This window comes from Arvicola amphibius, chromosome X (genome assembly GCF_903992535.2).
Source record: "Arvicola amphibius chromosome X, mArvAmp1.2, whole genome shotgun sequence".
Taxonomy (NCBI): domain Eukaryota; kingdom Metazoa; phylum Chordata; class Mammalia; order Rodentia; family Cricetidae; genus Arvicola; species Arvicola amphibius.
Genome location: NC_052065.1, coordinates 7,521,294 through 7,548,060, shown reverse-complemented (window position 1 = coordinate 7,548,060; position 26,767 = coordinate 7,521,294). Strand labels below are relative to the sequence as shown.

Below are 26,767 nucleotides of genomic sequence, written 5' to 3'. Positions count from 1 at the left end.
AGGGCAGGTGAGGAGGTGGAGCCTCCTTGGTTGACTCTCCTCACATTGCAGCAGCATCCCAACAGCAGGAGCAGTTCAGAAGCAGAAGCATCACCACCAGGAGCAGTTCAGTAGCCGCAGCACCTCCACCAGCAGCAGTTCAGTAGCCGCAGCACCTCCACCAGCAGCAGCAGCACTAATAGAGACACCAGAGATGGAGACTTGAAGTGACAGCAGCAGCAGCAGCAGCAGTAGCAGCGGTGTCTGAGATAGCAGCGGAGATAGTAGTGGCCAGACAGTAGTGGCCATAGCATTGGTGTTAAGGGTAGCAGTGGAAGCTGCCTTTAGATCAGAACAGATTATTGGGGCAGTATGGGAGCATTCTGTCTCCCTAAGCAAAAACCCCTTTGAGCTCCTTGACATAAGTGTTAGCGGTATATTCTCTTGTTTGGTGGCTTTTAGTGCTCATTTTGTAGTTTGGAAGCAACTGTTCACAGACTGCACTTTCTTTAAACTTCATTCATTGTGAGCTCCCAGTCATTGCTCTTCTATGCATTAAGATTTATTCTAGTGCTGGAAATGTAGCTTAGCAATAAGGCACTGACCTAGCATGGATAAGATCCTAGGTTCCACCCTCAGCCCTGTAAAGCAACCCATGTTAAGCTGATGTAGATAGTAGGTACATGAAGTAGCATTTTTATGCATTTCTTTTCAGGAGTAGAAGGTTTGCCTCTTAGATGACTGAACAGTTTCACAAGTATACCTTCCAGCAAGTCTAACCTGTTGCACAGCAGTGATGGCTGCCTCCAAAGAAATGGCTGTGGTTTGTATTTTAAATTGATCATCTCTGTTCTTTTCCTGGTGTTGTAGTTTTGCTAAACTGAGTTAAATTAAATAAAGTGAAATGTATTAGGTAATAAGTGCAGTTTTGACAATGCTCTATAAAATTTCTATGAGCACTTGTGTATAAATTTAAGAACATACACTTAACATTTCTTCTGGGTACTCTGAAATTGAACTGCAAACAAGTAGAGTCTATATAAAACTCAACTTTATAAGAATTTGACAAACATCTTTGCAAATTGGTTTGCCTTTTAAAAATTTCTGTCATATTCTGAGTTTCTTAATCTTTGAAGTTGAACACAAATGGAAATTATTAAACTATATTTAATCTTGCATAGCAGTGAACACATTTCTTTAGTCACATAACAACACACATATTAATGCCATTGAAGTAATCTAGGCAGCTTTCAACTTATATCAACTGCTATGCTTTTCATCATTGGAGACAATGCTCACTGTCAATTATTGAAAGTCATTGTGGAAACTATTTACTTGAAAGAACAAGCTACCATGTGAAGGTAAACTACTATATCTTTGTAAGGAATGTTATATAACACAAGTGTGTGTTAATTTAGTAACCTAATCAGTAGAAGGCTAACCACATGCAGAGCTACCAAGTCTGTTTACTTTAAAATCTCCTCACCTCATTTCTTAGAATAATTATATTGTGGAAATGTAGCAGTTATTTATGGTAACTTCTTTTTTTATTTAAACAACATTTTAAGGTGTTTTAGAAATTAATTTAGTAAGAGGAAGATGTGTTTGACTGTTTCCTAGTTTGACCACATGGTGGCAATGTTGCATTATTTAGGAATCAAAACCAGGGCAATGCTCTGATCATGGTCAGTTTGTGTTATGATTGTTGGGGTTTTTGTTTGTTTTTGGTTTTTTTGGCTTTGAAAGCATTTTTAACACTGAGGATTAATGTCTCTACCCTAAAGTAAGAAGGTGTTAAACTCAGTGGAAAAGGGGGCTCTGGTGTAGCTAGATTAATGAGAGCAAGTATACTTTTTCTCTTGTTTTCGTGAAACAAGGTCCTTGACCCACCCAGGCTGCCCTTGAGCTCATCACCCACTTGCCTTAGTCACACGTACTTTTCTACATAGGCATGGTATTTAAAACATAGGTCCTTTGATAACACAACATGTTTTCAAAATTTCTGAGAAGTGAAATTAAAGTCCTCAGCTTTCTTTTTGCTATTTTATATTTTCTTTTAATTTGCTAAGAAATTTTTATCCTATACAAATATGAATGCCTCCTTAGGATGGTAATGATAATATGTTTTATAAGTATGTACCAAAGATTATACATTTCAGTTATGTAAGTAATATTAAGCAACTGGTTGTACAGTATGTCAGTGTTTACCATTTTAATGAGAAAAGTTTAAATCTCAACGACTTTATGGAGTTTCTCTAAACTGACACTCAAGGACATACTCTATCCTGAATCTCTTTAGACTGTGAAATCTTAGCCATTTTGCATGCTCCCTTTTCTTATCTATTAGGACATTCTGAGCAACTTTTTACTGGAGTTCTAAACCTAGATCCTTCTGGTAAAGTCTTTTGTTTCTCTTTTACTTGGCTGGCAATTATTTCCATTCCTTGTAGTGTTAATTTTTATTTCATCTCTGATTTAATTAAGGCTTTTGAAATATTGGTAAAAATTAAAAAAAAAACTTATATAGATAAGTATATGGTATGGTCACTATTTGATGTGACTCTTTCTGAAATAAAGCATTAACTACTTGTGGTATAAAAACTATTTTAGAAAGAACCTCAGCCATCTGAAATTCGTGAAATTGAAGAACCGAAAACCATTGTGGATATCATGAACCATATCCAGGTGTGACAACTTCTCTTTTCAGTGTGTTTTTCTAGAATGTTAAATTGTAAACATTTATTAACTTTACATGAGGGTAAAGTGTATAATTAATTGAAATTTTGCCATATCATATTTCTTGTGATTATTCACCTCATTGTGATTATTTTGACAATTTCTACGTAGAATAATATTTTCAGGTGAAAATTTGAAATATCGGTATGTGTATTTTAGAACATTAAAAACATCATTTATCAGGTTTATGTTTTTTCCATCTATGTTGTTTAGTATTAATTTCCACTACACAACTCTTAAAGGAAATGGAAGATGTGATTCACTTTTAATATGTGTCTAATTAATTACCTAATATCACAGCTGAAATGAAAGGACAGCCTACTCATGTCTTACAATGAATTTATCTCATATAATTTTGAGGAGAAATCATAAAAATAAACTCGTGGATAGGGACTGATAGAAGTATCTAATTACTGTGGATTTTGTGAGCTGTATACCCCAGAGGCAATGGAAGAGTTTAAATAAATGATTCTTGTCCCATGAGGTTTACAGAATAGACTGAACTAACGTAGTTTGAAAAGTAAGAGTTTATGTGTGTCTTACCTTTTAGACTGACACTAGTGAGGACAGAAGCCATGCTCACAGGCCTTGGTCTTAAGATTGTGCAGGAGCAGGGGTGGGTGGATAAGGCTGCCTGACCTGCAGTGCCCAAATCTTGGCAAACCTGAAGCCTAGGGTGTAGTGTTCAGCCAAGGGATATGGCATTGCGGATGAACAGTGCTTTGGATCCCAAGCTGTGTTCCTTAGGGGTCCTTGAGAATCCTGTCACATTGCTGAGTGTGCTGATATGCATGCACTCCTTACACGTGTAGGAGATGATAACAATAACAATATGCAATCTCAGAGGCAGGAGGATTGCCACAAGTTCAAGGCCAACCAACCTGGTCTATATAGTTAGTTTAAGGCCAGCCAAGGCTCCACAGTGAAACCCTGTCTCAAAAAATAAAAACATAGAAGCAAAGGAGTCTTTTAATATTTGGTGAAAGTGTATTGTTTTTACTATCTTTTGGGGATTATAATATAATTAAAACATTTCTCCCTCCTCTTTCCTACCTCCAAACCCTCCCATAGACCTCTCCTTGCTCTCTTTCAAATTCATGACCTTTCTTATCAATTGCTATTGCATGCATATGTTTATGTATACATATATCCATATATGTGTGTTGTATTCCTAAATACACCCTGCTCAGCCTGTACAGTGTTATTTGTATGCATGTTTTCAGTGCTGACCATTTGGCACTAGATAACCATTTGTTGTGCTCTTCCCTGGGGAAGACCATTGCTCTCACTCTTGGTATTTCTTAATTTCCTATTTTTCTTTGTGCAGAGTTGAGGTCTTGTGGGCTTCCCCTGTCCACTTTGGCATGTTTATTGGTATCCTTCTTGTTCAGATGATGTTTAGATAGTCATGTTGGTGAGATGTTATGGGTCTACACCATAACATCTGGCATCACTAGGAGGCATGGTATCACAGAAAACCCCTGATTCTCTGGCTCTTAAAATCTTTCTGCCTCATTTTCCACAATGTTCCCTGAGCCTTAGGCACAGGAGTTCTTTTATACGTGTATTCATTGGGACTGGGCTTCCAGAGCACATTTTGAGAATCACTTTGCTTGCAGTTCTCTCAAGATAAGATGAGCATTTCTCCAGGACAGGGTTTTTTTTTGGGGGGGGGGGGGTTGTTGTTTCTTTGCTTGCTTGCTTTTCATGGTTTTTTAAAATTTATGATTCCAGCACCTAGCAAAGAAGTTCTGACAGGAGGAAGGCATTCATCCTTGAATGAAGGAATGTTTATGGTATTTTATAAATGTATTCTCTGAAACTTTTGAGCATTTCAAGAAAACCCGTCAGCATGTCATCAGTGGTGTTCCTCATTGGTATGGCATATAAGGTGTACTCAGTGCCATTGTGAGACCAACACCAGATGCTTAATTTTTAGAATACTTTGGAGCCCTACATTACCTATGTTTTATTTGGCTCTATAGTCTTCTCAGAGTGGAACACTCACTATTTGTTCACAAGCTGTGGTGTGGACGCTGACTCTTAGGGTTACCAGATTTGAATGCTTGTCTCCTATGTGAGCGCCCTCTTCAGTGGGAAGCACTGCAGTACACACAGGTGGGAAGTTGTCAGGAGTTGTGATGCACTCACTTTCTGGCACTGAAGAAACTTCCACATGTGCATGAATCAGCTACTGCAGTGGCAGGTGGAGGAGACAGTATCTCAGCCATTGTCCTGTGGCCCTTAAAACCAGGCCTCTAATAAAAACACAATGGAGAACTTCCATTGTGTCTAGAAATTAGCTCTTTGCTTTATGTATTTTGAAACAGCAACTACTAATGCCTTTTATTATAACAGGCTATCTCTAAAGCTATTCAAAGTCTGGAAAAGAAGTTTGATGACATGAATAACAAAGTAACGAAGATTTATTACTCTCGTTCCAGATCCTTTTGGCATTACCCTGTAAGTGTACAAAAACATTACCACAACTTTGATAAATATATTCTGTCTAAAGATGCCAGTCAGTTCAAGTGATAGAGTTAGTAAATGTGGGCTTATCAAGGTTTATCTGTACTTCCTGGAGGAGCAGATGAGGACTGCAACTCTTTTTGAAAGAATAATCAAGTTCAGGATTAATGAATATAGAGCAATGAACATCTTAAAAATATATATATTTAAAATACATTTTAAATATACATTTTAAATGTACTTATAAAATATACATCAAATTAAATGTAGGTCAGAAGAGAAAGAAAAATCATGTGATCAAAAGACAACACTATTTTTCCAATGTAAAATATTGTTGCATGGAAACCTTAATGTCCTGACTACTCTTTTTATTTCTCTTTTTATTATGAAGCCTTTAAAGTCAGTAGTTAGAAGATACAATTACCTGTCATCTAAAAGACTTAAACTCATGAAAGAGAGCCGAGTAGATCAGGAAGACACTTACTCCTTTCCTCAAAGTTACAGTCCAACTTCACCAGTCCGCAGAAGGGATGAAGAGAGCCTTGATATAGAGAACGATGAGATTATAGATTACACCCGGACGTACCAGTACTCTGATTCTGTTGACAACGCCCAGATGTTCCAGTACCCTGATTCTATTGACAATGCCCAGACGTACCAGTACTCTGATTCTATTGGCAACGCCCAGACGTACCAGTACTCTGATTCTATTGGCAACGCCCAGACCTTCCAGTATGCCGATTCTATCGACAATGCCGAAAGTATCCAGAACACTAAGAATGATGCTGTTTTCCATTATGAAGATTCCCAGAGAGTGGTGTGTATCAGTTCATCAGAGAGTGACTTTCAAGCATCTCCACTGAGTCCTATATATACTGCCCAAAACTACCAACAGTATTGCCGATTTAAAAAATCTCCTGGCTCTTCTACAATGACCCACTACAGTGACTTGGAAAATCCCAACTTGGACACCACCACTTCTTCCACTTCAACAATGATGAAAGAAAGCACCCTACCTCAAGGGGAGCTCATCCCCATCCAGAATCCTGAAATGAAGCGATTGGCCTTACTGGAGGCCCAGAGTACACCTGTGATTGATCCTAATACTTTTGGTGAGTTTGGAATGGTACCAGTGATTAACATCCTTCTTGTTTCCTATTTTGATGATTGGTTTGTAATTATATGTAAAATGGTGGGTGTTTATTGAGAAGTATTATGGGTACGGCAGTGAGTTAATCAACTAAAATGGATTGTCTCTGGTGGTCTTCATAATGACACCATTGTGATTATAAAATCTATTTTCTTTGTCTTTCCCATATTAAATGCCCAACATGATAATAAGGTGCTAAGAAAGAAAGGACATACTTTTGGATAATTCACAAACAGAAAAAATGAAATTTCTGTTGATTCTCTTTGGTTAGAAAAAAGATCCTCCCAGCAAATGACCAAGCGCCCTTCATTTGTCATCATACATCAATTTTAGGAAGTCAAACATTCTGCTGAAGGTAATATTTGGGCACAGAGAAGTTTCCATGCAACTTAGTGAATAGTACAGCAAAACCTGCTGAGATATGAGCACTTACATTGTTTCATGTATCATTTCTTTATTAAAATATTCAACCAAAACATTTATTGCTATTCAATTAAACATGAAATAATTGCATAAAATGTCAAAATCACTACTGATTGAACTCATCAGGAAATATTTTTAAGTTCAAATTTACATTTAAACTACAAGAGATGTGAATATAAAAATTGCGATATTGGATTTAAGAGACAGATTTGCTTCAAAGAACTTATCTTGTTACCTAAGATAACTAAGGTTATTGAAATTAGTTGATATAACCAAAAAATAAGCAGTTTTAAAGTGTAAACTTTAGGGATTCCCACCGCATTTATTTATTTATTTATTTATTTATTTATTTATTTATTTATTTATTTTGGTTTTTCGAGACAGGGTTTCTCTGTAGCTTTGGAGCCTGTCCTGGAACTAGCTCTTGTAGACCAGGCTGGTCTCGAACTCACAGAGATCCGCATGCCTCTGCCTCCCGAGTGCTGGAATTAAAGGCGTGCGCCACCACCGCCCGGCTCCCACCGCATTTAGTACAATAAATTAATTTAGAGAAAGTGACATTTGAGAGAGATTTTCAAGAAATACAATGAAACCCTTAAAGTAAGAGAGTACTGAGTTAGCTCAGTTTATCTCAATTTAATTCAAGTATCACCTTTTCCTGTACTTGCTTGTGACCTAAGAGGCCTTGGATTGCTACACGTGTTTCATGAACATCAAAGCTTTGTACTTTCTAGTGTAAAGCTGTTCTGCTCTTTGGGGAGGTTCAGTGATACACTTTGTGCAGCACTCCACAGATCATCTTCGTTAAGGCTCTCATGAGATTTTACAGTTGGAATCTTAAGTCCTTAATTAGGTACTGAAGAGAAGGTTTCAGGAGTGAGACCATTACTTTTACCTAACGTCTCTTCTTTTCAAGGTGCTGATCGGGCTTTTAAAAATGTTTCCCCCACTCATTGTTAACTGCAGGTTTGTCATCCAAATGTACCAAAGCTGTTGTGAGAGACCTTGGAAAGCCTTTAAACTGGTCTGTGAATGACGTGATAACATTTCTGAACCGTTTAGATCCTCCGTTGGCAGATCAACTCTACGCCACCATCAGAGAACATGTAATGTATTTTTAAATTCAGTTTTCCGGCTACCCTAATGGCATTGAATGACCTCTGAGCATTTTCAGTTGGATACCGATGCACCAACTGAGATGGTAGGGGAACCCTATCATCTGATTTAATTTTTGTTTGTAAAAGGTTGTCTTGTTCATCCTTCTGTGCTTAAATGTTAGGTTAATTGTCTCTTCTTTATATGGGTAGCTAAATTTCTAATACACTAAATAGCCTCAAGTCCGGTAGTTTAAGGTTACAAGTCTTAGGCAGACCTCTCTCCTTGCAAGGACAAATTCTCCCCATACTAGGGACTATAAGTAAGAGGAGTTTACCCAGAGTGCATACGGGAGTAGCCTTCTTGTTATGATATTCAGAAACTAATTCCAGATGACCAGTTCTGTTTACCTTATGTGACTATTGACAACTGTTATTCTGATGACAATTTACAAAGTGATATCATGGTTAAATTCTACCTTTCCTAGTATTTTCTTAAGTCTTTTTCTTTGGTAACTTAAAATTTTGATTGCAGAGGTCTTTTAATTTCTTGGCTTGGTTTATTCCCAGGTACCTTAAAAAATATTGTGAATACTTTTTTGTTTTTGTTTTTCTCTAATTCCTTTAATTCCTTCCTTGGCAAGATTTGTTATTAATACATAGAAAAGCTACTGCTTTTTTAAAAAAATGAGAATACAGGCTGCTTTTATTCTGATTTGAGAATTTTTCTACATATCTTCACTACTTTTGGTTCTTAAACTCTTTTTGTCAACTCTTTCAAGATGATTTCTGAGCCTTGGGTGATAGGGTGGCTGCAAGGGGGGAATCTGCATGTGGATGAGTTGTGGGTCTCTTTATAGATCACCATGTCCTGGAAAAAAACTTTTCTGTTGAGGATCAAGGGATATATATATATATATATATATATATATATATATATATATATATATCATATGTGAGCATGTGAACTAAGGAGGCAGTTTATTACTATGTTAATTTTGAATAATAATAATAATAAAGTTCTCCCCTAGATCCTATGAACTATCCAGCCATAAGATTTTAGATGAAATTCTGTCTTATGGATTAGGCTTTAGTCCAATATGAAAGTGGTTGGCTACTCCCATAACATCCATGCTAATATACCTATATTCCCAACTGCTTAGGAGGCTGAAGTAGGAGGATCTCTTGAGTCCTGGAGTTCTGGACTGTAGTGTGCTATGCCCATTGAATGCCCACACTAAGTTGGGCATCTTTATGATGACCTCCTGGGACCAGGGAATCACCTAAGGAGGAATGAACTGGCACAGCTGGGAAGCTACTCGTTTTGTATTCTATGACTATTGAAAGTTTAATCAGATCTAAGAGTTTTCTGCTGGCATTTCTAGGGTCTTTTACGTATAGGATCTTATGACTAGAAAATAGAGATAATTTGACTTCTTGTTTCTTATTTGTATTCATTTTTAGTTCTTTTAACTTGCTGTTATGGGCTGAATTTTAATAAGCTCTACTTCCTTTACTTTCTAATTTTATTTCCTATCAAGAGATTCTGTGTCTTCTTAGACAAGAATATCTGATTTTAAAAAGTTCTATTTTATGCTGGAACTTAAAAAATAATATACTTTAGTAGCATAAGGTGATGGTAATTTAAAACAATAAAGATTTTTTGTAAAGATGCCTTTCAATTCTCAAGTAGCAGAGTATCTATACACCATTTTCAGTATAGAAAGAAAACCAATAATTAGTCTTAATGTCTAATTAGCTTCAGACAAGTAACTCACTTTCAAATAAAGACAATACTATTGAACACATTTATAGTTTGCATTGATGTTGATATATTCCTAGACTCTATCAGAAAGTTAATAGCCATGAAATTCATTTCTCTCATTCATTTTACTTTTTTCATATGTACACAGTACTTTATTCATCACAGTATTTAAAATTAGGACATTTGATATAGATAATTTTAAATATTAAGTTAAATTTGCTTTTTCTTAAAATTGATACAAATATATAAATTTAAAAATGATATATTACTGTGCAATGATATTTATCATAGTTTTTATATGGAGATACATATTCAGGGACTTTATAACTATGAGAGGCTTTGGTTTTGCATGTTCTTATATACAAAGAAACAACTGCTTATCAAATATACAGTGTTGTTAATCATTTTAAACCTTTTCTCTCTCTAGGACATTGATGGGAAAGCCTTGCTGTTGCTCAGTACTGATGTAATGATAAAATATGTGAGGATGAAGGTGGGAGTAGCCTTGAAGCTCAGCAGCTACATTCAAAAGCTTAAAAAAGGAGTAAACTGTAAGCCGTAAAAAAATTGTAGAACTTTAAATGTTCTCATAAAGTCCTTCTTAATGCACAAATAACTTCCTATTTTTATTAGTTTTTGTTTTAGAGAAGGTTCTCCTAAAATATGTTATTACTAGAATTGAAAAAATACATTATAGTCAAAGTGTGCTTTGAGTTATTTGACATATTAGTATCAATATATACATATGTCTTCTTTAGATTTTTCATTTTATAGATTAAAAATATGCTTCATGTAAGAAACAAAATGTTACCTTTGATTTGGGTTTATCTTAATACATATTTTTAAAGCAACTAAAGAGGAAATACAAGGAACTAATAACATATAATTAAAATGATGAAATTTTTGGCAGAAGAGAGATTAAAGGAGAATATATAGTTACCCTTCTTGGATATTTTATCTGTATAATACTCTAGCATACTTTCATGTTCTTACAGTTTTTAGAAAAAACAATAGCCATATTTTCCTCTCTATTGTTACATCTCTGGTATGCTTGTTCAGATTCAGAAAGGGAAATGGAACCTATAAAGTGTCTAATGAGCTCTAGACAACTAAATATTCTTAGTGGTTTTCATAGCATATGTAGAACGAGATACTAATTCAGATTCAGAAGGAGAAAATGAAACTTATGAAATGTCTAATGAGCTCCTGACAACCGAATATTCTTACCAAGCTTTTAGACGAATTTTAAGGTGCATTTATTTGTTTTACCTAAGAATTGTACCTCAATAGTAGTTTGGAATAAATCTGACTATAGTTTTAAGACACATATTTACTATATTAAAGTCTTTATATTTTTTATGAACTTTGGACATTTAACTAAGAATTCATTTTTCAAATGTCTATATGAAGATACTCATACTCAAAAAATTTTAAATATGTATTTTATTTTATGTGTTTATTCCTTGTGCAGGTATTATATCTGTACCAAAATTGCACAGAAGTAAATATTTTATTTGAGCTTAAACTGATACCTTACATTGATACAAAGGGAATGATGAGCTGTCTATCAACAAGATGCTCTTATTCTGTGAACTGTGTATGTGCCACTTGCCCTTACTAGTCCTTCTCAGGTTAGCCCTCAGAGAGCCAGAACTAGTGCTGAGGCTGGTTTCCACATATGGAAATGCTCTGTCTTCTACCATCTTTAGGCATCCAGGATGTTCGCTATTGAAAGATACACTAGTCTGACACGTTTAGAATTTTATATTTATAATTGAATTTTTCAATATAAACATGAGTCACTACCATTTTGTTATTGCTTATCACATTGTATAACTTTTGAAATAAGATAAACTAAGAATTGGTGCTAATAATATTGGTTTTTTATTGAAAATGGTAACGAAATGTTCACCAAGGGCAAGAATTTACATTATCTCTTTAGAAAACAAAGTGTACTAGTTACTGAGAATAGGTGGTTTAAAGGATTACTCAATGTATATTCCTGCTTGTATAAAGAAATCCTTACTTCATACTCTTCAAAGTGTATAAAGATACTATGCACAGTTGAACATGATTCAGATGCTTGAAAAACAGTGTTCTGTATTTTTCGGATTTCAAGATATAATAAAGCCAAAGAACTATAACAATTAATAGCAGTGTCTTAGATTTTTTAAATTAAAAATTCATACAATATATTCTGATCATGTTTTCTCCTTCCCATCTCCTTCCAGGTCCTTTCCACTTACCTACCCCTCCAAATCCATATCTTCTTCCTCTTTAGAAAACATCCCAGCAAATAAAAAAATCAAGCAAACCAGGATCAAAAACCACAGAAATAAAAGCACAATACACACACACACACACACACACACACACACACACAGAGAGAGAGAGAGAGAGAGAGAGAGAGAGAGAGAGAGAGAGAGAGAGAGACCATAAAAATACAAAATTGGAAATCATACTATACAAGCAAAAGAAAAGTAAGGTTAGAAAAGTGACCAAACAAGCAATAGTAGGGAAAAAGCTACAAAACACCATTGAGTTTGTTTTGTGTTTAATGTCTATTGCTGGTCATGGAATCTTCCCTTATGTGTGGTTTATAAAAACCAGTGAGACTCCATTGGAGAAAACTGGTTTTCCTTTGCAAGCATTTGTCAATTGGAGATATCCTTTCTGGTAAGGGGTGAAAGACTGTGTCCATTTTCCCCTTTTAGCACTGGGACCTCATCTGGGCTGAACCTATACAGGTCTTGGCTTCTCAGGCATCTCTACTGTTTGTCAGGCCACCTGGTCTGTCCTCCAATTTCCTTTAGCTTCAGGTATATTGACTGCCCGGTGCCCCTTCATGGATTATAACTACCTCCTTGGGGAGCCAGACCACTTTAAGGAGATAATTTCCTCTTTATTTTGAAGTTTTTCCTTAAGTAATTAAAAGCTCTTTTGCTTTATAAATAATGCCATGGACACGGATGATTGCAAAGGCATACTTGCTCTTTGTACAAATATTTATTCATTTGTCCTTTCCCCAGTATAGGGTTTGAGTGAGAGCAATCAACTGCGTCTTTAGACTGATGTGCCCTGTGGCAAGGCTTGCATCCATATGGTGGCCCATTGGGTAATTATTACTGCCTCAGTTGATGGCCACTCTGCTTCCATAGGTAAGCAAATCAGCCTCTGCCTCAGACAGGAGAGTGTCCATGAAGTCAGCAAGTCCTCACAGTCATGGAGAGGCACCTTAGACATCAGTTTCATGGGGATGAAAATGTATAACATTAAAAGTGAGGCAGGACTGATCAAGTAACCGACTCTTGATTTTTAGTGATATAGGAATTTGCCATTCATTGGCTACTTGCCCCTCATAGGAGGTTTCCACATGGGGAGCTATTAGAGTCAGATCTTAGCTCAGGATAAGCTTATCAGCTTCCCTTACTAGTATAGTGGTTGTGAGTATGGTGTACAAACAGGATGACCAATGGGAAGCCATGCTTGAACAGATATGCTACAGGTCTCTGCCAAGGTTGTGGGTCTGAGTTAAAATGCCCTTTACAGTGCCTCAAATTTCATGGATGAAAAGGTGGAACAATTTAGTAAAATCTACTAAAGTTATATCTGGGACTCTAGTTAGAACCTGCTTTAGTTCTTGAAAACCTTGTTCCTCTCTTTCAGTCCAATTCAAAGGCAGATCTTCTGCAGTGGAAGAATAAAGGGAATGGGCTATTTTTAGCAAACCTAGCAATGCAGAGACTGCAATATTCTGTTACCTCCAAGAACTCACATGCCTGTTTCTTGGCTTGGGGAGTGGGATCCAGAGAATAGCTTCCTTCTGGACAACATTGAGAGTTCTCCTACCTTGAAAAAGCTTTTATCCAAGAGAGGAGACCTCTGTCTTGCAGGGCTAAGCCCTTTTGTCGATGGAGATATGATATCCCAATGTCTAGAGCAAGTGCTGCCAGTAAAAGAGCAGGATCCCTGGTTCTGGATTTGCTTCATTTGTAGAATTCTTCATTTGTAGAACTGTAGATAAGCTAGAAGACAGTCTGCAGGGAGAGAGGCAGTTAAGTTGGTAGGAAGCTGTAAAGGAAGGTTCAGTTTTTGAGGAGTAAAGGTCATGATGGTATCCTATGTTCAAAGAGGATCTCTGTCTAGAAGGGGGAAAGGGCAACCTGGAACTATCGTGAAGGACTGAGCCATTGCTCTATAGCCCATGTGTTCTTTCAGATGTGAGGTGGTCATCCTTAATCAGGCCTGTGCCTTCCTGTACTGCCTTCCTGGACATGCTTCCTCCACTGTTCTTTTTATTTGCAACCAGCCACAATGGAGTTTTAAAAAACAGAAACCTCTGTCCCAGTACATAATAAAAGCTTAACTTGATGATTTTCTATTGATACAGTAATCAAGGGATCTTGGATACCTAAGAGGGTAGAGGCTCTGGTCCATCATTCTGATTCACTATCCATCTCCCTTGTGGCCAGGAGGGTCATTGCTTGCCTGGGATAGTTAAGGCTGGGATGGTTAAGGCTGAGATGGTTAAGGATGGTTAAGGGATTCTTTCAGTGTCCCTTTTCCTTACAATAATTACATTGATCCACTTTTAGTGGGGACTTCTCCATCCTCCCAATTTTTGTTTTGGGAGATCTAGCCTCAGGACAAGCAGTAGGGAACTTGGGGTTAGTCATCTGGAAAGCAGCCATCAAAACATTTGCCGGCAGCTTAGCTGGCAGTCAGGGCACCTTGTTTCTGATTTTCAGTCTGTCAGTTATTTGAAACTTTTGAGCAACTCCAATGAGCAGGGAAGCAGTCATTCCAGAGAAGGCCTCCAGCTTTTGAGGGTTTTTTTTTTTGTTTTTTGTTTTTTTTTTGGTGTGTGTGTGTGTGTGTGTGTGTGTGTGTGTGTGTGTGTGTGGCAAACTGGGGCTTATTGAATGACAAAAGGCAAATTTGGTGTCCTAGCATTTTCCAGAGCTAGTGAGTCAAAAGGGATAAAAGAAATGCAGAAAGTTTTTTTTTTTTTGTTTTTGGGTTTTTTTGTTTTTGTTTTTGTTTTTTTTTTTGTTTTTTTGGTGTGTGTGTGTGTGTGTGTGTGTGTGTGTGTGTGTGTATGTGTGTGTTATGGAGTTTGTGATTCCTGGGGAAAAGACCATAGACTCAATCCAGATTATAGTTAGTTAAATTTATTACAACTACTAACAAGACAATAATCTCTGAGCCAAATTTAAGACTGCTGCGAGAAAGAGAGTGGGGTGTTTTTAAAGGAGGAAAACACAAGAAGATGTTGAGTATCTGTACCAGCCAAGAGTTGTTGTTCTGCTCTACCAAGATTTGGTAGTCAAGGTGACCTCAGAATAGTTCTCAAATGTCTGCATAAGCAGATTACAGAAGCCAAAGAGCAGTTAATCATAATATAACAAGTAGATAGTCACAGCTGTATATTTTAGGGTGGGGGAGGGGATCACTGAGTCGAGGTTATTGAAACTTATCTTTCAGGAAAGGGATTCAGAGACAGAGGGCTAGTGGGTACCGGAATGGATGTCCAGCATAAAATAGATGTTTTTTTTTTTTTTAAAGAAAACTGTCTATGTTGTAACCACTCAAAAAAATACCTTGGTATTCCTCTGGGCCCTGGAGAACCTCAGTAGTCTTAGATAAATTAGTGAGTGGGGTTTTGAGCTGTGCCCAGAATTCCAGTCATAAGTCACTGGTAAAAGTTTTCAGGGCCTGGGAACAGCAGAACAAATTGGGGATCCAATCAGGGCACTTAAATGGCAAAGCTGCCTCAGCATCTATACCGGTGACTGAGGTAAAAAATGCCTTTTTGCCTCTACCTTAATATGTTCCCTTTCCTCTGGAGTAAATACAATCAGGAGTTGCTGGCAATCACCCCAGGGTGCATAATGGCTGTGGAGGATAGATTTCAAGAGGGCAGTTAGGATTTAGGGTTTGTCAGAAAAGGAGAAGGTTCTGTTGTCCAGTTATGCAAATCTGAAGTAGAGAAAGGGACAGAGACTAAGAAAGGGTGGTGCCCTTTCCCAAAGTTTCTGCCTCCACCTACAGGAAGAAGTGGGCCTCCTGCAAGGGAAAGACAAAGACTGGGATCTGACTCAAATCTGGAGCATGGCAGACCTTCAAGAAGGATGCCAAACTGGTTAAGGAAGTGCAGAGATGGGGGGAAACTGGATGTCTCCTCAAGAGGCATTGTGATGGTCACAGAGGGAAGGAGGGAGGCAACGGGAGTTATAGCTCCAGAAGGGGTAGTGGGGAAGTAGGAATGGGGGCAGAGATGGATAAAGAGGGCGGGACAGAATACACTAGCTTGAGGTTGGAGGAAGAGGAATGAATTTGGAGCAGATGGGCCAGATAAAGGGGAGAGAGATGAATATGAGTTGTGGGATTGGGGGAGAAAAACCAACAGAGGGTCTCAGGACAGGCAGCAGGATGCAGGTGACAGGTTTTCTTTACATCCTTGGGAGCAATTCTTTACCATACATTGAGGGGTGAGAGTTTGAATTTTGTAGTCCTCATATTAGAAGAGAATTTATGTGACTCAGAGAAATAGAAGATTAATAGGGCCAACCCAGAAGCACTGACAAAAAGAGACAACAAACCCAAGTTAGACTTGTCAGAGGGCCCTCTGTCATGGGAGCAAGCAAGAAGCCAAGTCAGAGCGGGCAACTCGGGGAGCAGTTGAGTATGACAAGATTTCCCATGTAGGAGGGGAAAGGAAGCAATTGGGGAGTTTGCAGACAAAAAGACAAAGCAAACAACAGCATGCAAAGGGTGCTACCAGTTGACTGAATCTGAGGAGCATTCAGGAGCCCCTGCGAATGTTTCTCCCAGCCTGCTTCAGCCTGTTTTTCATAGATGAGGAACAGATAGGGCTCCCTTTCCTAGGAGGAGATGTTATGAGCTCCCCGGCCTGGGAGAGTGTAGGTGTGAACATCCAGTCTGCAGGTATGGACAGTATCAGGAACTGCAAAGGCCCAAGAGACACAGGTATAGAAGATGGGTCCCATCTCCACCCCATCTCATGTAGATATGGCATGGCTCAGACCCCCTCCCTCATGTGTGGATGATGTTAGGGCATCTCCAGCACAGCAGGAAGTTCCATGAGCCTTTTCCGAAGAAGAAGGATGTTCTAGAGACCTGAAGAAAGGTAGAGTAGGGTCAAGGTCACATCAGTCAGCTGTGTTGGGTGTGAGACCTCCTTTGGCTATAAGGCAGAGCTGAGGCCCTGTGGGTCAGAGCTTTGTTGACCTAAGCCATTGTGATCTGAAGCTGATGGACTGAGCCCTCCATGTGCTGAGAACACCTGTTTCATATGATTTTTGTAGCGAAGTAACATATGGGCCCACTTTGGCTAGAAGTGACTGTGTGAGCTCACCTGCCTGGGTGGGCATAGGTGTGAATGACCAGTCTGCTGGTATGGACAGTGTCAGAGGTCCTTGCAGGAATTATAAAGGTTCCAAGGACCCTGGTGCAGACGAAGAAGTGGCACTAGCCCCTGGAGTAAATAAGACAGAATCTTGGAGCCCTTGGACAAGTTTATTAGGACCTGAGACTGTGTGTGTGTGTGTGTGTGTGTGTGTGTGTGTGTGTATATATATGTATGTATATATATATATATATATATATATATATATATATATATATATATATATATATATGACCCAGAAACCCCTTTGGCAGATATGAAAGGTGTCATGTCCTCTTGAGGGCAGCCATACCCGCCCCAGGAGGTCCTGCTCCCACATGGAAGTGTCTAAGCCTCAAGTGTGCATGGCTCCTTGGCCCTTGACCAGGGCCCTGATTAGATAGATGAGCTCCAAGCACCCAGTGCGTAGATAAGAAATGCCTGGTAGCCTCTGGAGAAGGAAAGGAAAGATACTTCTTTTATATAAACTTAACTTGTGTTGATTTTTTTTTGCAGATTTTACATTATGCATCCCAATCCCACCTATCTCTCCATCCCTGCCACATCTGCCTTCCACCCTTGCAACCTCCCTCCAAACAAAACAAACTTTAAAAGAAAAACCAAAACCCAAAGAAAACTAAGCAAACAAAGCAAAACAAAACAAACAAAAAAGGAGAAGAATCTAGTCATGGAAGCTGGAGTGTGGCACGGTGAGTCACATATTTCAGCCTTTCATCTTTCCAGCTTCACTTGCAAGTGCTCATTGCCGTGAGTCACTGGTTGGGTTTAAAGCCTCTTCTTACTGCCACACCATTGATTAAGGGACTCTCACTGGTGCTTCTCTTGGATATGCTGTTGTCCTGTGTGGTGGAGATCCTGCAGTTTTGCATCTGTAGGTTTGTCCCCTTCTCATGCTCCAACAGTTTGTAGATGAGGTGGATATTGGGGTGGGCCAACTCATAGCCCTGGTTCTGGGCCTGGGTTGGTCAGCCCGCCCAGCTTTTCCTCACCTTGACCACCAGGTCAAACTCTCCAGCACTGCCTCAGTTAACCCATCCATGGCAGCCTGAATCAAGGAGCAGCACCGGAGTCTGGCTCATTCACACTCACACAAGAACCAGCTCTACTGCCTTGTCAAGCCAAAGTACAGGGCCCTCTCTCCCACGTGGCAGACAAGGAGGGGCAGGGTCAACTCCCCTGCTCTCATACCCTCGCCCAGCTCACCTGTGCCACCACCAGCATGGTCAGCTTTAGGGTGCTGTCCTGGCAGGGTGTATGGCCCCCTCTCCTATGTGCTGCAGTCAGTGATGGATAGGGCTAGTTCTCCCAGTCTTGTGACCCCAGGGCCAGCTTTCTCACGCACCACAGGTAGCAAGGGATAGAGGTGGGGGACATCTTTCTTACCCAATCTGCCACATGAGAGATGGGGGGCCAGGGTCATCTCTGCTGCTCTCTTGAGCTCAGGCCCAACTCCTCTATGTATTCCAGCAATTTGGTCAGCTCTAGTGTGTTGCCCAGGTGAGGTACACACCCCATAGTGAGGGATGGGTCCAGCTTGCCAGAGTGCAACAGCCAGCTCTCCTGCTGCAGTGTCCAGTAGGGGGAGGGCATGAAAGGCCAGTTATGCCAGGGCCAGTGAGGGGTGTAGCCAGATCACCATAGCCCTTGGATTTCAACATGCATGGCTCCCAATACTCCCATGGCAACAAGGGCCATGGACATCAACACAGACCCCAGCTGCAGCAGTGATGGAGGAGAGTCATCTGTCTGTGTGTTACTTTCATTGATTAATAAAGAAACTGCCTTGGCCCTTTAATAGGACAGAAAATTAGGTAGGCAGAGTAGACAGAACAGAATTCTGGGAGAGAGAAGGCAGACGCTTCAGGCAGTCACCATAGTCAGTCGCCATGCTTCTCCTCTCCAAGACAGACACAGGTTAAGATCTCTCCTGGTAAGCAACCACATCGTGGTGCTATATAGATTACTAGATATGGGTTAAAGCAAGATGTGAGAAGTTAGCCAATAAGAGACTGAAACTAATGGGCCAGGCAGTGTTTAAATGAATACAGTTTCCATGTAATTATTTCGGGTGTAAAGCTAGCCAGGTGGCGGGATGCAGCCCTGCGGCTCCATCTACACAGCAGGAATATGAAACCAGGCATGGCTCTCTGCAACAGCTCTGGCCGGGCATCATCATGGACCTGGTGGCAGCATAGGCCATCCAGATCAGTGAGGTCATGGCAGCAGCATGGCCCTCAGATACCAACATGGTCCCAGGTGACTGACCAGACAGACCCTGAGCATCTGCAGAGCCCTTGGTGGTAACAGGAGCCACAGACATCGCCCCACATCCCAACTGCTGCAGCACAGGCCCCTAGATCAGGATGGCCCTTATAGCAGCATAGCCCCCAGACACCAGCATGGTCTTAGGTGGCTGACCAGACCTTGGGTGTCCACTCAGCCCATGGTGGTAACAGAATCCACGGACATCAATACAGACCCTGGCTGGTGTAGGACCATCGGCTCAGATATGGCCCTCAGTAGCAACCCTGGGCCAGAGGACACCATGGCCCTGGTAACAGTACAGGGTACTCATATCAGCATGGTTCTGGCAGTGGCATGGCACTTGAACTGCTATATGGCCACAGGTTGCATTTTAGACCTCTAGCATCCCTGTGCACTGCCCAGAGTTTCTAATCCTGCAGTGGTGTTGCAAGGAGAGAAAGGCAGCTTGTTTGTCCCAGCCGCTCAGCTAGCTTAGCCCCGAAATAAGCACACAGAAACTATCAATTTAAACACTGCCTGACCCATTGGCTCTAGCTTCTTATTGGTTAACTCTTACATCTGAATTTGACCCATTTCTATCTATCTGTATAACACCACGAGGTCGTGGCCTACCAGAAAAGTTTCAGCATATTTTCCTCTGACTGCAGATCCATGGCATCTCTCTGACTCTGCTTTCTTCCTCCCAGAATTCAGTTCTGTCTTCTCTGCCTACCTAAGTTCTGCCCTATCAGCTAGGCCAAGGCAGTTTCTTTATTTATCAATCAATGAAAGTAACACATAGAAAGAAGGAACTCCTACACCACGGCGGCAAGAAGATAACAGTAAGAGTTCTGGGCCATGTTGTGTGGCTGACAGGGAAGAGGAGAGGCACAGGATTCAACCAAGAGCTGCCTGGAGTTTCTAGCCTAGGGCCTGCAAGAGGGGAAGATCTTAAGGCCCATACGGAGTCATGGCCCTTCTAAGGGACCCTGGCAGAGAGGAGTTGTGAAGTAATAGTCTTGCTCAGGTGTGGAGGGCATGATGTCCCCTTGATGGAGGACTCTCATTGGTTAATAAAGAAACTGCGTTGGCTTTTTGATAGGGCAGGATTTAGATGGGTGGAGTAGACAGAACAGAATGCTGGGAGAAGGGAAGTTAGTAAATCGTCATGCCTCTCCTTTCTGAGACAGATGCCATGGAGCCAGCCGCCAGGTCAGACATGCTGAATCTTTCCCGGTAAGACACCACTCGTGGTGTTACACAGATTATTAGATATGGGTTAGTCAAGATGTGAGTAAGAGGCTGAAACTAATGGGCCAGGCAGTGTTTAAATGAATGCAGTTTGTGTGTTGTTATTTTGGGGCATAAGCTAGCCAGGCGGCCAGGAGCAGGGCGGTGGGAACACAGCCCGCTGCTCATCACTACATCCCCTGATACTTATGCAGAGGTCTTATCTCCCACTTGGGCTTACATTTTCAGAGGTTTAGTCCATTATCATCAGGTGGAACAAGGTGGCATGCAGGTGGACATGGTGATGGAGAGGGAGCTGAGAGTTCTATATCTTGAATCACAGGCAGCAGACACACTTTCTCCAGCAAGGCCATACTTACTCCCACAAGGCCACACCTCCTAAGCGTGCCACTCCCTATGAGATTAGGGGGCCAATTACATTCAAACCATAAACACCAGCAACGAAATCAAGAAAATCAATTCCATAACCCCCTGGGTCATACTCATCCAGTATGCATTCCATCACTCACACAGTTGGCTGGCCGCTCTTTCAAAGAAAACTGCAATCAGATCTCTCATGAGAGGCAGAACCAGAAAACTGGATCCTCTGCTACTAGAGTCCCAAATTAGCATTGGGAAGACTGGGGCAAGGTCCTCATCAGGCAAATCCTCCATTTAGAAAAGCGTTTCCCCCAAAAGTTTTACTCCTCTTATCCAGAAGAAGGCTCTCCAGAAAGTTAGAAGGATCCTCATGGGACTTGCCATCCTCAACTGGAACCAGAACTGAATTGAGTATACAGACTTACCCTTTAGGAGTGGAGAAGGACGCTAGCTATTTTGGTGCCCAGGAACATGGCAGTCATTCTGGACCTCTCTGGACTTAGGGAGAAAAGTGGGGCCCCAGACTATTTGTCAGGGGGTACCTCCCCTGAAATATATCCCTGGTCAGGAAGGTCCAGACCAAGACTGAGTCCCATGAGGCATGGGGGGATCTTGCTGAGGCCCTCCAAATGAAAGGAACTACTTACAATAGTTGCCAACAATCATGCTAATTAAGTCAAGTAAGAGTATAAGAGCCCTTCAATAATGGCCAGACTGAGAGTAGGCTAATGCGTTTGTTGCTATAGTGTGGGTTTTCCTCCATTTTTTGTTTTACTGGTCTGGGATTATTGATTTCTTGTGTTTTCTCCGGTGTGGTTGACCTCCTCTGACTGAAGTTTTTCTTTCAGCACCTTCTGTAGTTATGAATTTGTACATAGATAATGTTTACATTTTTTATTGTGGAATGTTTTTCTTTCTATTATGATTAAAGTTTTGCTACAGTATAGTAGTTTAGGCTAGCCTTTTGGTCTCTCAGAGTTTGTAGAACACCTGTCCTGGCCCTTCTGGCTTTTGGAGTCTCCACTTTCAGAGTCAAATACCGTCCCAATGGGTCTTTCTTCATGTTACTTGGATTTTGTTCACTTACAACTTTCAGTATTTTTTCTTCCATTCTGTACAGTTAGTGTATTGGTTATTTGTAAAATGGGAAATTTCTTTTCTGACCCTATCTATTTGGTGTTCTATATGTTTCTTGTACCTTGAGAAGCACCTCATTTAGGTTTGGGAAATTTTTTTCTTTGGTTTTATTGAAGATAGTTTTTGTGCTTCTGACCTGGGTTATAAGCCCCTCAAGGCACGTGAGTATCCAGACCCCTGCCCCTGAGGACCTCCAACTGCCACCAGGTTCCACTAACAGAACACTCTGAGTCTGAGGAAGTGACCACTGAGTATCTGGCACTCCTCTATTACTCTTGGAGACAGAAGTACCCCAATCATGGTCTTTAAGGCTACAGCTGACAGGCTTCCCCATCCCCCCCTTGGAGCTGCTATTGCCCCTTTCTGCCCTCTTCTCCCACCTATTCCATTCTCTAGCCCTTTCCTATTGATGAGACCCTTCCCTCTAGAGCTCGCTTTTCATTCTTACCTTCTGGCGTCTACAGAAGCCCTGGTTCCAGGCACTGAGTCCTTCCTCTGACTTAGGCAGGCTAAGTCCCTGACTCCACTGAGTGTGGTAATGACCCTCTTAGGCTTGGTCCTAGCTCAGTCCTCCTTGAGTCCTGGAGACACCCACAACTACAGGCTGCAGTGATGTTTTCCTTTCCCTCTCTCATCTATGGGGACATGTCTTCCATACCCTTGCATTCTCCCTTGGGATACCTTATAGATAAACCCAGCCTCTCCACCTGACATCCGGCCTGAAAGGCCTTAAATTTATTATCTTTTGCAATCAAATTTGGCCTCAATACCCCTTAGATACTCAATCCAAAGGGCCACCTAAGGGTACCCTATTTCCTATTATTATTTGGAGCCTTTACAAATACTGTGAATGGGAAGGTGGAAAGAGATTCCTTATTCCTTATTTCTCTTTTCTCTGCTCGAAACCCTGTTTGGTTTTGTCTGGTCTCTCCCACCTACCAGGGTGTAAACACCCTATCTTTTCAGTTCCCATAGATGGATCTGTACCTTTGTTACAAAGTGGGAGCTGTGAGCCAGACCTATCCCAAGGGAGAGAAAGCTTCGGAGTAGGCCAGCTGCAACATGCACACACCCTGCACATACTCTTCACTGTCTGCTGTTTCTCTCAGCTCCCTCCTGGAGCATCCTTTGACTATAGTTAGGACTCCAAAATTTTCTGTCTCTAAGACTTCCTTGTTCTCAGTTTACTAGATGCAGTTTTACGGGGATTCAGGTGTCTTTTAGGTATGAATGGCATTTTGTTGTTTTATGCTATCTCTAATCCAATGAAAAGCTCGCTCTCAGATTGGAGTATGGTTCCTCCTCCTTTAGACACAAGCATGTCTGTTTAAAGGTTTCTTCCAAAATCTCTGCTCTGTCTTAGGTGAACCACCTAACTATGTGACAGAGAAAGGAGAGTAAAACAAAGTAAAGGAACAAACTATTCCCAGTGGGAATAATTGCTACTCATCTCACGGTCTTTGGTTTGGTAAAACTTCTGTTAAGGTATACATCTTATCTCAAGATTTGTAAGACTATTATGTAAATTTTACACACGTGAAGATTTATAAGTGTATTGAGTATGATGAAAACTCTGTAATATCTGTAACAAAAGGATTAATTTAAAATTCATAATGCTGGGTTGATAGTTAAAAATCTATACATAGAGCTGGATGGTGGTAGCACACGCCTTTAACCCCAGCACTCAGGAGGCAGAGGCAGGTAGAATTCTGTGAGTTCAAGGCCAGCCTGATCTACAGATGAAATTCCAGGACAGCTAGGGTTGTTACACAGAAACTCTGTCTCAAAAACAAAACAAACAAACAAAAAATCTATACATAGGCAATCTTTTTTAATTATAACTTTATTGATTCTTTGTGGCTTTCACATCATGCATTCCAAACCCACTTATCTCCCTGTCTCTTCAAATCTGCCCTCTGCCCCTGCAACCTCACCCCAAATCAAAACCAAATTTAAAATAAAAACAAAAACCCAAACAAAACAAAGAGAAAAAACAAAAAATACAAAAAAGAATCTTATGGAAGCTGTAGTGTGGTCCACTGAGTCACACAGTTCACCCATTCATCTTTTCTTGCAAGTATTCATTGCCACACATCATTGGTCCAGCTCCAGGCCCCTGGTTTCTGCTACACCATTGATAATGGGCTCTCACTGGGGCTTCTCTTGTATATGCAGTTGTTGCCCTGTGCTGTAGAGAGCCTGCTGATTTGGATCTGTAAATTCATCCCTTTCACATGCTACGACAGTTCATAGCTCCAGCCTGGATGAAACCATGGCCCCGTGTCCTCACAGGTTGCCTAGATCAGTACTTTCCCAGAAACAGCATCCCCCCCACCCCAGGCAACAACATGGTCCCTGGTAGCTGACCTGACCTCAGGTATCTGCAAGGCCCTCCTCCATTGCAACTGGAGCCATAGACTCCACCCCAGACACTGGCTGCTGTTGTTATACCCAAAATTTGGATCCCCAAAATACCATCATGAGACCAAATCTGATGTAAAAACAGTCTTTATTGTGAGTTAACTTGGGCCTCTCCTTCCAAAGAAAAAGAAAAAGAAAAAGAAAGGAGGAGGAGAAGAAGCAGCAGGAGGAGGAGTAGGATAAGTAGGAGGACGAGAAGGAGAAGAAAGAGGAGAAAGAAGAAGAAGAAGAAGAAGAAGAAGAAGAAGAAGAAGAAGAAGAAGAAGAAGAAGAAGAAGAAGAAGAAGAAGAAGAAGAAGAAGAGGAAGAAGAAGAAGAGGAAGAGGAAGGAGAGGAAGAGGGGGAGAAGGAGGAGGGGGGGGGGGAGGAGGGGGAGGGAGGAGGAGGAGGAGGAGGGGAAGGAGTACAGGAAGGGGGATTAGGGGGATTTTATAGTGGCCAGGCAAAGAGGGGTGTGCTTGGGAAATTCCAAACTTTCATATCCACAGATTTGGGATTGGCTGCTCCCTATGAGGTGATATCCTCTTGGCCAGAGGTTGCAGCTCAGACCCCAGGCATCTATGTGGCCTTTGGTGGTAACATAGACCATGGATATCAATAGAGACCCTGACTTGGTAGGACCAAGGACCCAGACACGATACTAGGCATCAGTCTGGGCCTGGATATCATCATAGTCACAGGTGGTAGCACAGGCCACCCAGATTGGCATGACCCCTGAAACAGAGTGGCTCTCATATACCAACAAGGCCCCAGGTGGCACCCCATACCCCCAGAATCAGCATGGTCTTTGATGGTTTCAGGAGTCACAGACATCAACACAGACCCTGGCTGTGGCAGGGTCAAGGACCCAGACATGGCCCTCAGCAGGGTCAAGGACCCAGACATGGCCCTCAGCTGCAGCCTTGATCTGGACGATACCATGGTCCCAGGTCACAGCCCTGGCCACCAAAATCAGTCTGGCCCCAATGGCACAACACTCAGATACCAAATTGGTCACATGTTATGACCTGGACCCTGGGCATTTAGATGGCCCCTGGCAGCAAAATGGCAGCACCAAGGACCTAGACATGGTTATTGGCAGAAGCCTGGGCCAGGCTCTCACCATGGTCTCAGGTGGCTGTATAAGTTACCCAGATTGTCATGGCTCCTCTGAGCAGCATAGCCCGTGGAAACCAACATGGCTCAGACTACAGGTTCTGCATGGCCCCCAGCAGTGACAGGAGCCACAGATATCACCACAGGCCCCCTTGGCTGCTCCAGAACCCCAGACCAAGGCCTGGCCCTTGGAAATATTCCAGGCCCAGACATCTCCCTGGACTCAGGTAGTCAACTGGCTATCCACATCAGCTCATTCCTCTCCCCCTTACCTCTCCAGATCCACCACTCTCCCTGCCCATGAACCATTCTGCCACTCCCTCTCTTCTACTTCCCCACAATACTGCCTGACTGCTCAGCTCCTGGGATCTTGATTGGCTCACAGGTAGCACTTGGCTGAGTACTGCCTACCTGAGCCACAGGGTACAGTGCGGAGCTGAAGCCTTTCCTTTCTCCTGTGTCTATGCCTAGAGATCTCAGGTAGCACTTGATATGATGGTACACTCTGGCGCTGGGCTTGCTCCTGGTTGACTGTGATCCTCCCAGATCAAAAAGTCTGGAGGGTTTCATTCTGTGTCCTCGTACCTAGGTACTCTTAAAGAAAACATGTGACTTGCTGCCATCTTAGCTGCTGTCTCCACATCAGAATGGAGGCAGCCATGTGGTTGACAGCTATCTTTCCTAGGGTTGGAAAGGAGGAACTTTTCCATGTGACCTCACTCCGATCTTGATTAAAAGTGATCACTTGGAATAAGCCAACCAAAACAACTCCTCCTATCTGTGGGACCCAAACCAAATGATTCTTCCACTTCTTTCAATAACACCTACAAGCTTCCCCCTTGTCAGGGTCAACCCCCAATCCCTTCTCTCCCTCCAGCCACTATGGTATCCCTATCTCCCACCTTAGTGATAGGCTGCCCACCCAGTCATGGCCGAGGGAGTCCCTGACTAAGACCCTGAATGGAATTACAATATCCCTGGTGGCATCCTTCCTAGGGATCAATTTGTAACTTGCCTCCTGGCTGTTCTTTACAAGACCACCCTGAAAGTGGTAAGTTATGAAAAAATCCAAGAGGTCATCCAGGACAAACATGATAACCCACCTCAATCCTTATATTGCCTCACATAGGCCCTCTTACAATATACCAGTCTGAATCCTGAGACCCCAGATGCAAAACAATGACTTATGGTGACCTACTTCTTCTGCCAGTTTC

At 41.4% G+C, this 26,767-nt stretch overlaps 1 protein-coding gene across 1 annotated transcript; it reads left to right on the top strand.

Moving 5' to 3' along the window:
* The first annotated feature begins 775 nt into the window (after positions 1-775).
* On the top strand, positions 776-18,339 carry Scml1 (Scm polycomb group protein like 1). Its single transcript, XM_042054386.1, has 9 exons — positions 776-802; positions 2,590-2,664; positions 5,074-5,178; positions 5,576-6,296; positions 7,724-7,863; positions 10,044-10,174; positions 16,945-17,119; positions 17,769-17,920; positions 18,090-18,339. Exons 1-9 carry the CDS (start codon positions 776-778, stop codon positions 18,337-18,339), a joined length of 1,776 nt encoding a protein of 591 aa, XP_041910320.1.
* The last annotated feature ends 8,428 nt before the right edge of the window (positions 18,340-26,767 follow it).